The 17,559-nt window shown below is 41.3% G+C and overlaps 1 protein-coding gene across 5 annotated transcripts; it reads right to left on the bottom strand.

The window, feature by feature from the left end:
- Positions 1-968: 968 nt before the first annotated feature.
- LOC135493361 (F-BAR and double SH3 domains protein 2-like) lies at positions 969-17,520 on the bottom strand. 5 transcript variants are annotated; one of them, XM_064780667.1, is made up of 20 exons: positions 17,451-17,520; positions 17,256-17,353; positions 16,762-16,807; positions 13,023-13,111; positions 12,218-12,517; positions 10,197-10,341; positions 9,793-9,929; positions 9,514-9,577; positions 9,172-9,300; positions 8,752-8,970; positions 8,465-8,611; positions 8,088-8,247; positions 7,778-7,902; positions 7,306-7,548; positions 6,771-7,116; positions 6,434-6,636; positions 5,979-6,141; positions 4,694-4,887; positions 4,098-4,237; positions 3,434-3,519 (listed from the first exon to the last, which is right to left on the bottom strand). In XM_064780667.1, exons 1-19 carry the CDS (start codon positions 17,469-17,471, stop codon positions 4,115-4,117), a joined length of 2,952 nt encoding a protein of 983 aa, XP_064636737.1. In that variant the 5' UTR covers positions 17,472-17,520; the 3' UTR covers positions 3,434-3,519; positions 4,098-4,114. The 5 variants fall into 5 exon arrangements, with proteins under 5 accessions (XP_064636738.1, XP_064636737.1, XP_064636740.1 ...); XM_064780670.1 differs by lacking the exon at positions 12,218-12,517 and adding an exon at positions 11,659-11,670; XM_064780668.1 differs by lacking the exon at positions 4,098-4,237 and having other exon boundaries at positions 969-3,519.
- Between the last annotated feature and the right edge of the window lie 39 nt (positions 17,521-17,559).

Raw genomic sequence — 17,559 nt, 5'->3', positions numbered from 1 at the left:
ATACCAAAGGCAGAAGAGTCCAAAGCTGTCCATTTGTGACAGACGGTAGCAGGTCATGAGTTGTCTTAATTGTCAGATTGGGCCTGTCTTTAAGAGCATATAGCAGGATAGAAGCTCTACAAAAGTCAGAAGGGTCCTGGCAATGCAGGGTTGGCGCGCCCGTTCGCATTTTCGCCACTTGCGAATGCTGCACGTGAGTGGCGAATGTAAAACAATGCCTGGCTAAAAATGTTGCGAATTCAATTTGAATTGCCATGATTTGGCGAGAGAGTGTTGTGCGAAAATTGGTCAAAGTCTATCAAAGATCCACTTCCACACCAAATGCGCCAAGGAACGATCGTTGGTCAGTAAAACCATGGAGGTATTATTAAGACTACCTCCATGGTAAAACTTTATCATATTTGCGGGCGGCCGCGCTAGGCCTATTACACGTGGTTGCTACCGTCTGCATTGTAGTTCTACCCGTTGCCGTAGTGATTTTGGTGACGCTGCTGGTCGCCTTACGCATACATTATCGGCTAGTTTCCCGCTCGCTTCGTTGCCATGGAGTCTCCGGTCACGGGTTCCTCGAATCGTTCGTTGATTTGCTAGTCTCAGTACTGGCGGGCTGCCATTCTCGCACATGTTACTGTGGGCTGGTTCGGCCCCAAGATGGACAAACGATCGGCAATGGCTAGAGCTGACTCAATATGGCTAAAAGTCGGGTGCATGGGCCTTTCTTCATGAAGTCACATCAAGTATCCAGTGTTTTTACTCTCTTCAAAATAGCATATGCAATAGGAATGTGCATTAAGGCAGCTCACAATGCCACTTCAACCTGGACATTGGTAGATTTCAATCACAGCAAACCTATAAGACCGGAAGCATCTTTTGGGAGTCACGACATTTGTAAGGGGTTTCCAAATGAAACCTTCCAGGAGAGGGTATTCTATCTTGTTGACAAAAGTAATACAAGTCTTGTATTCTTCATCTATTCGAGTTTTATTACACAATCATCTATTGCTCCACACAGCCTTACACTAGTGTACGTTATGATATCACACTCAATTCTCTTTGCTGTACAGGGTGCCTCAAAAACATGTCCTATTTATATATGATTCACAAAATTTACAATTAGAAAGTTCTCTTCCAGTCGAGACATACAAGAGGTAAATTTACCTTTCTCTGATCAGCATGACTAGCAGTAGTGATGCTAAACTTTGCTGAGTTATAAGGTTGGTCAATATATTTTACAAGGTTGATAGTTTTGGCCAAATGGGTCATCGAGTTATCCAGGGCATTGATGAGGCACCCTTTTTTATTTGACTAGAGAATATTCTGCCTATGATTATTAACGAACAACATCACCAGTGCAAAATTATAAATAACACTCATTACGGAGCCTGTACAGTGGACTCTAACTACACACAATTACTGTGTTGACAGGTTTAAGCCAGTCCTTTTACAGGTAAAATAGGCCTATTGTAGAGGCACTGCTCTACTGGCATGTGAAACCGTCAACACAGTATATACACAGGCATACACAAGAAATGCAATTTCTCTGGAATGGTTTCTCTGGAACTGGTTGAAATGTTATTACATGGAATTCTTGGAAATTGTTGTGGTTCAATGGTGTAGATTTGGTTTAGTCAAATACAGAATTTGTTATATGAGGAGTATCGAGGTGATGCTAGGCTGGCACTATTGATAGTTATGGAGACCCTCTTACAAGGTTGGTCCTTGCATGCCTCCCAAAATGTACACACAGCATCTACTTGACACATGCCTCCTATAACAAATCAGTGACAAATGTTCCATCCAACTATCATGATGAAGTACTAACTATATAATACAGACACAACTAGGCCCTATATGTACTTCTCACAAAACAACATTTAGGATAATATCGATATGACACTTAACGATATGCTGCATAGATCTATTTATAATTCACAAGTACATGTACAAGTGACTGACCATAGTTCAGTTCTGGAACTCCTATTCCGAAACAAAGGACTTATCTCTACCATCACACTGCTAAGGGATTCTGGCCTAAGTAATCAGGACATTTCTTGGTTATGCCAACTTTTACAGCCTGTTCTTATCAGGAGGGGATCTACAACTTGAAATGAAAAAAGAGGAGGCATCATTGATGCCAAGGAACTAGTAATGGGGGTGCCCACACTGAAGTCATTCAAAAACAGTGTAAAAACATACTTTTGCTGCAGAAAGAAGGGGCAGACGGTTGCAGGCTGTGCCCCACCTCAAGATCTGCCGTGCACTGCTTGTGGTACCCTTGCGCTCAGACAAGTTGTCATGTCCATCATCTGAGCTGTAACTAAGAAAGGCCATAATCCCTCGAATTCAAAGTAAAAATTTTCTGATGCAAAATTTCATGATTAACAAATAGTATAAATTGCACAAAACATTGTCTAATAAAACCCTAGACAAAGTCAATAAGTTTTATATTTGGCTATCACAAGTTTAAATCATTGAGCTATCCTCCTGATTCTTGTTACAGTGTGCAAGTAAAATATGGACTAGAAACATGGTGCGCCAAAATATGTAGACTACGTGAGGTGCCAACTTTACGGAAGTTCATGTTTTCTGAGTATAAGGTGAAATTGTTCAGGTGTTCTGCAAGATATTTACATTTTGGTATCAGCTGCTACATTTTAACAGCTTAGGACAAAGATTTGACAACAAGGGAACACGAAATTCAATTAATTCACAGTCACAGGCACCCTATTTATATTATTGCATAATCTGACAATGCTTAACAATATAATTTGCATATATGGAACATATTTTCTATGTTACATGATCATGGGACCATTTTACACAACGCTATGCGGCTCCTTAAATTCAATAATGTAGATTTGTCTACTTTTCCACCAAGAAACAACATGGTCACAATATACACCTGTTTAATCCCATACAGCCAATACTAAATACACCAGGCAGTGATACACTGCAAACTAGGGACAAGGTCATATGTATTAGACAACAGGCAATGTACACAGTGGTCAAATGCTACGTTCCAAACACTGAAAATCTACAGAGTCTTACAATTTTTGGGAAATGCAGTAGTTTCATCTACAGGGCATGTCCTCGAACGACAATTAACGACAATGATAATGGCAGCTGCCACTTCGCTGCACTCCCCAAACTTTGTCCAAATTCTTTCCACCAGAGTAAAAAGATTCACCATTCCTCCCATACTGCTCTTACATCAAGTGGTGAAATACACAACAGCACATGACAAAATGTAATGTACAACCAACATAACCTTCATCAGTCCTGGGAATTTTTATAAGTATACCCTGAGCAGTTTATGGCTGGATACATTAGATCACCAGGGTAATCCATCGAATTTGACCATGGGTCATGGTTTCTTGCATCCCTTGTTTCAAAATGGACTCGTCAATTAAGTCATTGTGTATGTTGACAGTGACTCTGTCATGTCTCCCACCAACTTTGCCAAAAGAAATCATCAGGCACATGAAGATTTTGTCCATATCCGCTGATCATCATGGCATACTGAAAGAGAGGACACTGATAAATGCTCATATGCGAGTGGCCCGGTATCATTTGAGATGTTTTAATAGAATTACCACACGTTTGACATGCATGACATGCTACTGATGAATTCAAATAGAATTACCAATTCATGATATTGCAATCTACACCAAAATAAAACTGTGAAACAAATAAATCTTTCAACTATACTGTCTATAGTCTACCAAGACCATGAACAACACATTTTATACTGAAATAAAAGCATCAATTACATGACACAATGACATGTCCACACAGCAGCAACAATGAGTTAGTAATCAACTACAACAACAGAAGTAAAACAAGTCCCCAACAGAATGATTCGGTAGTGCGTCCTGGTGGATTCAGTAGGCCACTTCTGCTCCTGAGATAAATAACTCTTATTTCGTCAACCAAAACAATGCCAAGGATCTTTTGGGGAAATAGGAGTGGCCAGGCATTCCGAAACAAGTCTACAAGACAAAGAAGTGAAAACTATTTTAACAGAGAAACGACACAAACACCTATAATCTACCACAAGACAACAGCATGAACCAACAGAAATATCACCTGCAACTTACCGGTGATAATAAACATGTTATGCTGTTGATTCATCACCACCAGGTGGCTCTGCGACCACAGGGGTAGTCTCACCTGATTTTTCTGCCCCCTCATCAACAGGGGGTGGTTCAGAGACCACCTCTTCCTCTGTACCAGGGGACTGGGAGGAAGCAAATCAAAAGGGCTTTTTTAAACATGTGATATTTTTTGAACAGTGAAGAGCATGAGCCCTTTTTTGGCTTTTGGACAGCTTATACCAGGGCGATTTGTGCTCTAGGAGGAAACCAGGTAACCCTGAGGTACTTCATGCTGTCAAAGAGAGTCGCCCTATCACATGAGAATACCAGGACTGAACGAGAATTGAATCTTGTGAACTCGGGAGGAAAGCCTTCATTTTCTCTCAGACACCCCCCTCTCAAATAGAGTATTGGCATCCCAATAGGCAGTGCTGACTTACACGAAGGTACGAAACTGACACTAATTGACAAATCATAAATTTCCCTCAGACAGTGCCAGAGATGGCGATGCTTGTCTGCCCTTAGAGGAGGGCACAAGACACATGTTGATATCTACAGTGGCATTTGAAAGAAATGATCTGGCCAAATTCAAAACTTACGGCTTTATTCCTATCTGGCATGGGACTACCAGGTGCAGCATCTGAAGCCGGCAGTGGATCCAAAACCCCTGCTTCATCACCTTGATTCATCAACAAATTATCAAGTGCATTCCCACCAGGTGGCTCCACCAAAGTGCCGTCTGCTGGATGGCCATTCTCGTTGGTCATGCCTGGTCCACCAACAGGGTCCAGATCTGGTCAGGGTTAGTAATTAGAGGAGAATTAGCGCTTGGGAATAGAGTTGGAGGCACCATCACCACATTAAATAGCAAAGTTGGGATACAGAGATGTGAAGAGGTGGGTAGGTGTCAAAATAGGAACCAGTGAGCGATGTTATCCCACTGTGCTTATGCAATAAATTATTCAAAAGTAATATTATAGTTGGATCGTGGCGCATGAACTCTTATTGAATAGTAAGGAGAGCTTCAACGATCAGACGAGCTACCACTATGCTGAGAAAAAAGCATGAAATGGATAGAAAGTTATGAATAACAGCTTTTAGAGCGCATCCGTCTGGTTTAGTGTGCATAAAGCGTGCTGAAAGCTGACGATTTACAGATCACACCCCTACAAAGCCTGAGTGAGGCCAGCCCACCAGATCAATTATTAAACTGATTCAACACAAATTCAGTTAACAAGTATGGGTGAAAGCTTGGCAGTACTTTGGTTCTCTAGATAAACTATACAAAAATAAACTTTCTACAAATATAAATATAGGACAGATCCATCAATATTTGAGAAGTATATACAAATTCAATGAACAAGTGTGGTTATGAGGTCATCATTCCCCAGGAGATTGTGAAAGGTTAGCAATGCAGGAGAGGACGGGCCGGGACCAAGCCAGCGTTTGTACAGAGTTACAGCAGGCAAGCTAGAGTTTACATGGTTATAGGAGCCAAGATACAGTTTATACAGGGTTATGGGAGCCAAGCTAGAGTTTATACAGGGATATGGGAGCCAAGCCAGGGTTTATACAGTGGTTTGTTTGTTCTGGGACCAGATTCGGAAGACAGGCTTGGACTGATTCAAACCTGAAAGTAGTAATGGCATTCTTTTATTTCATGATATTACCTGAAAATATCAAATCTGGCCAGGCTTGACATTTCGGGGAACCAATATTTGATCTACCACTAACAGGTTATGTGTCATCTGGGTTAGTTTGTTGATCCCACATTACGAAATCCCTGCAAACTGCTGTAAGATCTTCTGTGGGAACCCTTTACTTTCTTACAACTGGCTTCTAAATGTCAAAGTTTTTTGAGCAGACGCTGTTGGGAATACTTACCAACGAGAGTACCAGCACTGACATCTCTAGGCGGGGTTGGCAGTGTAACAGTCACTGGTGGAGGACTCACAGCCGAGGGTCCAGGAGGACCACCAGGGGCTTCAGACGCCACACTAGGGGGTGCAAAGCTGGGTGGACCAGGTCTAACTGGCGAGAGTGCATCCTGCAAGAAACAGACCATGGAGTAGGAAATTATATACAATAGGGTATCGGCATCCCAAGAGGTTAGGGCAAAGACATTTGTCAAATTATTGGGCAGATCTGCCAAGCTGTTTTTTTCAGGCACAGATCCTGTGTCACCATGGATCAAGCTGTGGTGGAGAGGATGACTGTGATATGGGTTAAATACACTGAAACAGCTTGATCGGTCTATGAATCGTCCATCGAGGATCCTAGCCTGACTGTACACATGGTCTAAACAGATGTTGCCAGCAGTACTCTGAACTTAAACTCACATTTGCCAGATCTTCCACAGTCATTTCTTCGACAACCATGGAAGGAAACACACCCTTCCTGCCACCAATTTCTCCTGCCCACCATCCATCATCCACTCCGTGTGGCTCACGATTGGTCACTTTAATCACCTGACCTTCTTGGAATGACAGCTCTTCTTCCATGTTTGCATCATAATCATAGAGAGCTTTTGCGTAAGTAGATTCTGAAAGTTCAAAATAGATGTTTTACTGTCTTGTATCCGATGGATACAAATGCTACAAATGAAAAAAAATTTAAATCCAAATATTTTTTTCACTTGTTTTTTTTTCTGCTCAAAATGAAAAAGTCTCTCCTTACCTTCGAAACTTTGAGGTCCCATAGTATTCTGTATTTCATAATCAGTCGATGAGTATGATGATGTTGCTTCAGCCTGCATCACAGAATGAGGTGGCGAGTTTGGCACTTGTTCTGCACTGTCTGAAAATCCCGACTGCTGGGAGGAATAACTTGTCTGACGATCTATACTGCCAGAGTTTCCCCAGGTTGCCGGAGCTGTCCCTGACGCCTGCGGTGTTGAGGAGACTAGTTGTGTAGCAGCACCATAGGCAGAGTAGTCCGGGTTGGGCGAAAATGACGTCTGGTCGTCTAGATAATTGATGTAGTTTTCCGGAATGAAACCCTCTTGACCGTTTCCATTTCGCCCCTGAAAAGTTGAAATAACATTTGCAGCAGAAATCTGAGAACATTTCATTTCTTTTTTGTCAAGACTTTGGCGAGCGACATACCAGTAAATCTCAGTATACAAGCTTGTGACAATGAAATATCATAATCAGGAAAATATTTTCAGAGCACATGGCACTTCCCATGAAATTCATGATTTGGGGGTGCTTACCTTAACCCATCCTTCACCATCTCCAATTCCAACGACCGATATCTCCTCATTCTGGGCCATAGTTAACTCATCACCGCTCGTGGCAGCAAAGTCATAGAGAGCCATTGCCTGGCATGGAAATCTCCTTGCACCAGTTAAAACCTGACCACTGGTGGCCGACTTTTCAAACGTATCATCGGTCATGTCATACTCCGCATCATTGTAACATGGTCCATTGTGGTAGCTGTTAGTGTCTTCACTGTGCTGAAAACCCCCAGAAAATGGCAAAATAAAGAGTCAGATTTTTGCCAGAGGAAGAGTTCATTGGGAACTACTCAAGTTTTTCATTTGGTGGGTTTAAAGAGCAAAGAGAAAACAGTGGTGATCCTCTCGGGAGGCGAACCCACAACCACCTTATTATCAGCCGGGTACTCTAACTTCGGTACCACTGATCTCCCTACCTTAATCTAGAGAGGGATGAGAAAGAACTTACCCCACCAGAACTTGATGTCCTCATAGAGAACTGGTCACTCGTACTCGTCCTGCTGACCTCATCATCCACGTCCACTGGTGACAGGGTGTCCATGTTGGCCTTGTTCAACCACTCCTCAGTATCAACTGAAAACACAAAAGCAAAACATTTACTTGAAATTGAAAACATCATGTTGAGGACTGAGCATCAACCAAGACAATATTAGCCTGCAGACAACACTGGGCGATTTGTAATGAAAGCGAGAGAAGAAATCACAAGCTGCAGCAGTCATATTAACTCTTGAGATCAAGGATCTTGCATTATTGCTTACTTCCAGCCTCTTTGAGTAAGTCCAGCCTAGCCTCAGCCTTCATTTTTGCTGTTTCCGATTTTCGAATATTCTCCCTACACTCTTCAATCCTGACTTCAGGGTCGACAGGTTTTTCTTTCGCATCTTTTTCACCGTCAGGGGATGAACTGTCCGAGGCACTCTGAATGGAAAATGTATCAAAAACGTAAGGGTAGACTTCAAAAGTTACAAGCTGTGCAAAACAGCGCTGACACCCCTGAAACAAAGGACCTCCTCACAGGACCAAGGTTCAAGAATCAATTTGGAGACACTGACCTATCGTCTCGTCGGTTTCCTGGCCAAAGACCAATGACTCTAGTACTCTAGTACTATTGCACAATTGCTTTTCAAGACATTACCTTTTTATCTCCATCTGTCAACAAAACCTTCAAGGTCTTTCCATATTCTCTGATGGCCTTGGTCTCTTTGGCTACTTTTGTGGCCCACTTCTTCGCCTCCTGTTCAAGTGAATTATCTCCCTTAGTATCAAAAGCGAGTTTGCGTACCTGCAAGGAAGTTTCAAGAAATGTTTTAAAAACTGTTAATGGGCTGAAGGTGACTTCTATTGCCAACTATGAGAAAAAAACGCTTCTTTCAATCAAGTTGCTGGCACGCTTTTGACATAAGACAGTATAACATGACTTACTGCATCATTTTCACAAGGTTCAAAGTGGTATTGCATCAATTCTGTAAAAGCGGGGTATTGCGTTAGGAAACACTGGAGGTTGTAATCTCGGCTGATTAAGCAGGAATCACAGAGAGCCTTGCTGAAACATTCCTGAGTTATCCCACAACATTCGAGTTCAGTTTTGCTGAGTTCTGTTAGGGACTGCTGGAGACGCTCAAACATTTCACCATCGAGGGCCTGGAAAATAGAAGCACCACAATGAAAATTGGATGCAAAAATCTCTACAGTTGGCTGGCAACCCTCTGCTTATTAACATGATACAAGGGCCTTATGAATATTTAAAAGAAAAGCGGAACAGGGTTCCTACTCAAAGGGCCGTAGCCTGAGGGCTGAAAAGGGCTGCCTATGCTTGACAAATGGAAAAAAGGAAAACATTACCTGCATGAGTTCGGGCATGTCGGTTTGGTAAAATCTGACCAGATGAGCATTGCAAGCTGCCAAAGACAATAGGTACTCGTTGCGGGAAATTGATGACTTTCCTTCGCAGGTGTCCTTCCTTGTATTCAGCTGAAGAGAGAGGAGAGTTATCAATTGTTGTGCTAAGGTGAGACTGAGGTACGTTTAACAATCACCATCATCATCATCATCCTGTTCAGCTCATAATACCCGTTCTAAATTTCATCGACTGTTTGTAAAACTGACTGTAAAACTGGCCAGTTTACATGCTGCCTTGAGCAATGTTTGGCAAGCCTATGGCGAACTCTGAACAGAAATCATTACCTTTGCACTTTTTTGCTGTAAACTTGCCAGTGATGAAAACAGTCCTGTGGATCTTCGCTTCACCCTAAAAAAGGAATGTTCAATAAAAATAGAAACATACAGCCAAATCCATCACCTACTCTCCCTACAACCAACAACCAACCAAATAAAAATAATAAGTAGGGGATCCCAATGTCCTGTTTTTAACAAGACCACCTCCCAAATCGCCCTAAGTTGCATCTGGTGTTCCAAAATCTGCATCTAACTAAGGATGTTCATTAATGACTCAAGTTTCCTTACTTCTCATCTGCATCGTCAGCTTTTTTTCTTGCATCATGAGCCAGTTTTTCCTCATCATTGTATATTTTCTGAAGTTTTGTCATCTCGCGTACCGATTGGTCAATCTCCTTCTGGATGGTGGCAAACTGCTCCAGGATCTACGGATGAGGAGAAAATAGGAGATAGAAATAAGGCCATTAGAAGATCTTACGTACCCACATCCATTGATGAAATCATATTGAGGCCTTTTGTGAAAGCGTTAACTAGACTAACTTGACTCAAACCCTGCTACTCCACAACAAGATATTTCCACTTCCTTCTGTCCTTGATCATGCTCTCAACTTGGGTCAAGAGGGTTAGCATGCGTGACTGCAAACAATCAGTCGGGTTGGGGGGGAGGAGGTTCCAAACCAACAAACATGTACCTTTTTCGAGTTTTGTTGTTTCTGTGTCTTGAGAACTTTAATGGGCTCTGACACCTGTTGCATATAAGTCTCCGCTGCCTGGAGGCGTGTCTGCGCGATGCGCTCTGTCACATCTAGAACGGTCCGCCATACTGATGTCGCAGTTCTGAAGAAGACAAGCATCAGTAGATTAGTATCTCAATCCTACTCTGATTGAAAACAGCCTGAATGGAGTAAAACATTTTTGATGTCTTTTTGAATCAAAAGTGTTTACCACCATGCACAGACTCCAAGAACCATGCATGGACTCTATATAAATGGTCAATAGCCCCATACTTCTCACAAAATATCAATGAGAATCCTGCCTCTGCTCTCAAAGCAAAAGCCTTTGCCAACATCCACTGAATCCAAGGACCTGTCATCATTGACCCTAGTTTCATCTCTCAACACCCCCATACCTTTTTACAGCATCCCTTAATGAGATGGTGCTTTTTCATCAAGCAGTGACATGACATCTCATAAGATCAAAGGAGGTTTTCAGCTTTGTGGCCGATCGCAAGGCTTCTAATGAGATATGATGGTAGGTTTCATATCCGTCTTTTATGATCAGGACACAGATACCAACAGTGCAAATTAACCCCTGCAGAATCATTTGGTTCCTTTTAATCTATCTGCGGTCACACAGAAAATAGTCGGGAAACCGCTTGTGGTTGTTGATTTCACTTGCTGATTAAATGCGGCAGGGTTCTTCAAACTATGGTATGGCAAAACAAGATGGCATGTCACACCAAGCAGAGGGTCTAGCTTGAGTTTTACCAAGAACTTGTCACTGATTATGACTTGCCTACACTGCCCTTGACATATCTCTTTCAACCTTTCATTCTAATCACCAAATGAAAATGACCTTTTTTCAAGAGTCATACCATTATCCAAGAGTATTTTTGCAGTATTCTGGACAGGAGTTGTTCTGTAGCACTTCTCACAATGGTATAGTCACCAGAATGAGCTGAGACAAGGACTACTACTGAGCATCTTCTGATTCAGAAGCATTCAATCTCGCTATCTCTGAAGTAAGTATTTGCATGTTACAATAGGCAGTTATCAGAAATGGCTCACATCAAACAGAAGTATACACTATTTATAACATGAAACAAATAAACAAAACATCTTCAAATAAAAGATGAGAATATCATAAGATGAAGAAGAATGATCAAACAAAAATCGATATGTTTTAACCTTTTCAAGGCCACACATGTCAGGCAGTTGAATTGCATATTTTAGTCTAGAAGCATTATTTTGACCAATTAAGGGCTCCAGTCACTAGGCCTTTATGTCCATGCATTACATGTGAGAGAGCGAGGCCAAGAGTCAAATTGACCGGCCCACTTGATAATTCATCAATTCTACAACGGCTAAAGGAACACAAGAGAAGCTGACATTCACAAAATTTATGATAACAACATTTATGATGCAATTGTCTTACCGTCCATGATATCTGATGGAAATAGAAGAAGATGTTTTAGTGAACAACTGGCATCGAGAGATAACAAGCTTGCTTATATTTTTGCCAACACCATGTCCATAAGAAACGCTGATTTCCCATCACAGCCACCCTGCGAAATCGTACATAGTTAATATGGTTATTGAAATTGCTAAAAAACAAATCTAGTTAGTTTGAATAGCAAAGCAACGGGTGACTATGCGAAAGCAATGAACAAGGGACTCACCTAAGAAAGACAATGACCACCTGGATGAGAAGGAAATTGGGATAACCATCACCATGTTTTGACAGTTAAAACTGAGAAACCTCAGACAATGACCACAGATCAAATTGGTATGAGAAGAGACATCAAGATCTACAACTTCCTAGGAATGACAACTTTCTTCAGAACAAAACCGCACCCATACTGAAAACCACTCCCTATACTACAAATCTGGCCATTTGGCCAAACTACAATATTCATGATATTTGAAAAGCTCCCACCAAGGAGGCCAAACCCGTAATAGGGAGTAACTTCTAGGATCTTTGTCAAGAATCTCACTTAAACTTTGGATCCTGTCCTTCAGAAGTTTTGCAGTGCATATCATGGTTATCCTGAGACACTGAGAACGAGCGACAGGCCACCTCATTTTTCTCAATATTACGATCAGGATTTTCTTTGACTCTCAGGCACTTATTATTTTCGTCATCCGCATCATCGAATTCATCGTCAAAGTCATCGTCAACATCGTCAGTGTCAACATCGACATCATCATCAATGACGCCATCAGTACTAGCACAATCTGAGCTGGGGCCACGGCTCAATGAAAAAGAGTGTGAGGCTGCCATATAAGCCTCCATGCTAGAAAAGACAATAATCACAAGGATTTTTTTGGCTGCATTAAAGAATCGACAAAAACCTTTCATTCATGGACAGATGTCAAGTCACATCCAATGTCTTAAGTGTCTTCAGTACTAATACAAACTACAGTGGAACCTCTGTTAGCGGACACCTCTCTATTAAGGACAACCCCTCTATTAAGGACACTAGTTTTGGTCCCAAATTGGTTGTTTCCATTCAATTTGACCTCTCTAATCAGGATACCTCTCTATTAAGGACAGCACTTGTCAGTCCCTAGGGTGTCCTTAATAGAGAGGTTCTACTTGTAGTTGCCAATGATCTGACAGAGTCTGCTACCAAGTGAATGAAGAAACACCAACAAATTTCAAAGTGTCAACAATTCTCAAAACCTATTGACATGGCCATCCTCTGGAACGCTTTCAGTCAGCACTGACTTTGTGATGGTGCCATGGCCGGTATTATTATTGTAAAATACCCAGTTTTTCGGGGGCAACTTGATACTTACTTGTGCTCTTTCCCATCGTCCGTAGGAACGTCTGGAAGCATGTAGAAGTCCTTCTTGGATAGATAGGAGTTGGCGAGCTTGAGGAGTGCCTGCAAAACATAAAAGTGCAGTTTTGATAGAGGTTGCCAGTGGGACCCAATTTATCTCTCATTAATTGAAGATTGCCTCACAAGAAAATGTCATCTCTCTACCTATAAATCTTGAGATAGTTTGTAAACACTGCCATCTAATCCAAATCGATACATCGAGTTGTCAAGAATAACTGAGGCAGAGCTTGTATACAAATAAGATTTATTGAGTCGGTGATCTGATGCTACAGACACGATAGAGATATGGAGAAAGAATGGGGTATTGGATGGGATCTAAGAATGGGGCATCATTGGATCTTGGCTAAGCCAGCCACCTGATAGGGTACGATAGAAATCTATTTCTGAGCACATTTATAGCCATACAATGCCGTCAAGTTGAAAATGGGATACCTGAGTGAATAAAACAGAGGCTTGACTTAATTCCCCTAGCTGATTTTCCTGAATCAACCCACAGGCCAATTACTTTCCCATTTAGCCCTATACTCATAAGGAAAAAGGAAATTCACACCAAATTAGAAAGAGCTGTAACTCTGTCAACATCTGCTACCAGGCCATGTGTTCTAGATGAACAGAGCAGTGATGGATGTGCAAATCAATAACTGATCATTGAGAGCTGATATATGAGGACGAGTACACTGGTAGTATGTGGGATGCGTGGTGTTGGTGGGTGGAGAAAAATGGCTTAGAAATGGCAAGGGCTCTTTGAGTACCAAGGGCTTTTGACCGGCAGGCAGGCAGGGAAGATTCCGGTTACCGTCTTGAGTGTTGAATGCCATCAAGTCATAGTAGATGACAAGTGAACTTCTGCTCACATGTCGTGCATGTTTAAACTTGTTTGGTTGTATCAATAAGTCCTTACTGGTGTGACCAGCATATATGTCCCAAAGTCATCTCAACATGATGGATAAATATTCTAACTATGACATATGCTTTTCTATCTTACAGTTATGGCCTGCATCCTAGTGGGTGATACGTGGGTGAAAATGTATTGTCCCACCATCCCATATGAATAAAACCCAATAAACACAATATAATCCACAGTCCCAACATGATTTAGGGGATTAGCACTGTCATTAGCTACTTCACGATGATAGATCAGGTCTCACAGCCCACCATTAGATCAGTGGACATGACCGTTGCTGTGGAGCTCATCATTTTCTCACCCTGTTTGACCCAATCAATATATACGCTACAAAGGAGTGGTAACAGAGTGAATCAGGATCAAGGAGCCAAGGAACAAGATTACAAAGGTGATGAATGATTGGAAGAGATGAGACTGGCAAGGTCGTGCAACACTGGTAGTTTGTTGGTGAGACAAAGTCCGGGTGGGAAAGTTGTGACCACTGGCCTGACGTCAGATTGGGACGGTCGTGAGCATTGATCTGGTATTAGATTCATTCAGTAACTTCTTTGCCAGATGCTTTCATGATGGCCCAGGCTGGCTCTGCATCCAGATCCACTTCTGGAGTGACTGTAGAATGCAGGCTTGACACTGATCTTTGTTTTCAAGGACATTGATAGTTTTCAACTACATCACAGCAACCTGTTTCATGTACGAGATGCAGAACCATACCGAACTGGTCCATTCGCACTGAAACAGGCCATACTATCGATTGATTGATTCGACAAGGAAAATATATTAGCAACGAAGCTGTTACCCTGGTCAATATTGAATCACATAAGCTGGTAGAGCTACATACATAGACACAGAGCTAGAATTGAAGCAATGCCATGTGAGCTGAGAGGGAATGAGATGTATGCCACTTGACATGCTTGAGCTGAGAGGGAATTAGCAGTAGTAAATGCAATGATTTCAGGGTAATGTAGCTCAGGCCTAGTTAGTAGTTGTTTCATGGAATGCAGCTCAGTTTGTTTAGCCACTGGTCAGATGGATATAGATGTGAGGGACTCAGTCCAAATCTGAGTCGTTCGTCTACAGCATTGGATAAATGTGCAGCAAATGAAATGCATCATGCATGTCTTTATAAAAAAGAAGATGAGACAAAAACTTAATGAGCACTATTCACGAAAATATGATTTCTAACAAAAATATGATAGATGTTGGAAAATGTAATTATCGAACAAAAAGTTCTAGTGCCGTAAGGCAAAAACATGATCATAGAGAACAGCAGTTAGTGAAATGTCAACCAATTTTCCAATACATCCCTCAGCTGACACTTAATTGACTATTGTCAATATTGAGAGCATTCTTGAATGGTATTTTTTTAAGCAATGTAACCTTCCCAGCAGTAAATTTATCATATTTTTGTTTCCAAAATGTCAAGAGTAACAGTTACAGCAGCAGGGATTCAACTGTAAGTCCTCTATGAGTAGAATAGAAAGTAACAACAAAAGAGGTAGCAAAATAGGTGTTATTTGAGATTCTGGAAGAGATATACTCAAATATCTCAAGTATGCTGTCACTAGACAACAAACATGACAAAGAATGGTTTCCACCCCAGTTACCTACCATCAGATCCGTGATTGTCTGCTAAGCACAGGTCGCTGAGTGGTGTGCTTCCAAAAGAAGACTTAATTCAAATGATGTTGAGAGAAACACCATGAATGTTAGAATTGGATGCAGGGTGTTCAAACTCCTCTCAGTTTGACAATGCTTATGGTTGGTCCTTGATTAAAAGCTGATATACAATGATCATTATAAAGAACATGAGTATGTCTGTTTCTAATAGAAATTCTATGTAACTGATTTCAATAATTGCAGTGTTGCCATTTGATATTACTTCAAAAGAATATAGCTCAAAGGGTTTAGATTTCAAACAGGAATGGAAATGACAGGCCCCAAATGTAAAGAGTGGCGAGGAATGAAAATGATAGATACATGCACATACTTCATCCATACAGCAAATGAAGTATTACTGGCAATCTGTCTTAGAAATATTATTTTTGGAAAAGGCTGTTTTCTAAATAACTGTAAGCTAACATCACATGCATTATGATTCATGAGTTCTTAACTATACATGAATGGTCAACACACTTATGATGGTGGAAAATTGCAATGCTCGCTGCAGGAACCTTCCACAATGACAGAATCCAAGTGCATACGCAGTAACATCAGTCCTGGCTGTACAGTGAGAGCCACGGGAACATGATCAAAACAGAGAAATCAATGATGGCGATCAATAACTAATATGGCAATAGTATGGATCATGACAAATCTAACGAAAACACGAGGAGTGACTGCAGTGTAACTGTTATGCCAGAAGCATTTTGGTGAGCAGGCATCATCAGGATGACGTAAGTTCCTCCGTCACTCACAGTGCGGCAACGGAATATATATTTTACGTAAAAAACTCATAATTTACTGAAAACATGCACTGCTGCTATATTGGACACCAATCACAAGACATGTAATAGTGATACAACATAACTTGAAAGAGCATTTCACAGTCAATCCCGAGTACATGTAGTAGTAAACGACTCGGGGCAGTTTCACCTTCCCCCTCTCCCGCTAACTTATTGGCCCTGAAACCTACCAGCAAGTCGCAAGTCAGAGGCCTGATCACATGGATCCATTTTTTACCTATTTGTGTAAATTAGGAGACTTTGGACATGATTCAAACAAAGCTGACGAAAAAGGCATAAAAATGACTAACCGGATCAGAATAACAAATAATTATCATAACACCAACCTGTGCATAGTCTTTCTCAATCTGTGACCGCTGTTTGGAAAAGTTCCTGAAATGAAGCAAACAGTGAGAAATTATGATGTTCATTGACTTTGTCAGTTTGTGCAACAAAAAATAAGTGACTTGCCCAACAAGGGCCCATCATCACATGATTATAGGGCATAGGCCTAAATCATATGTATTGTAAGGAAGAAAGACTATAATGTAATGAAGTCAAGCTTCCCGGGTAAAGCAGGGGATACTGTCACTTCTCCCGCCCTGAACAAAGGCCCGAGATGGCAGGAAGTGAACATTGAACCCGGCTTTGATTTTCTAAGGATGGAACTTGGATGGAAGTCAAGTGATTTGCCCAATAAGGCTAAGCTTAGGATACACAACATATCTAGTATCTACAAACGAGCTAGAATTCTTGGACAAATTAACATCCCATAACAACATGATGGCACATGTATTTTATTTATTCAACGCATCAATGCAGAGACATTTTAGGTGCTTACCGAACATCTTCCAACAGATCCGCATCGTGGTGATGTTTTTGTTGAAGTTTTGTCAGTTGTTCGTGATGAACATTTTTGACGTTTATCGTCGACTTACCCTGCATAAAAAGAAAACGGAACAAGTCAGAGACAAAAAAATTGGCAGTATTATAGATTATACATCAAAGATACATTGTGCAAATTTTCACAACGCACCTTTTTCGGAGGTGGCTGCATTCTGTGTGAATTTATCCGCAAAAATCACAAATGTCAAACCTATCCACCATGATGAATTTATGTTGACCTGCTAGTTATTATCCTCACT

The sequence above is a fragment of the Lineus longissimus genome, chromosome 9, assembly GCF_910592395.1.
Source record: "Lineus longissimus chromosome 9, tnLinLong1.2, whole genome shotgun sequence".
In the NCBI taxonomy this organism is placed as follows: Eukaryota; Metazoa; Nemertea; class Pilidiophora; order Heteronemertea; family Lineidae; genus Lineus; species Lineus longissimus.
The sequence above is the reverse complement of the archived record's forward strand: the minus strand, read 5'-3'. Positions and strand labels throughout refer to the sequence as shown.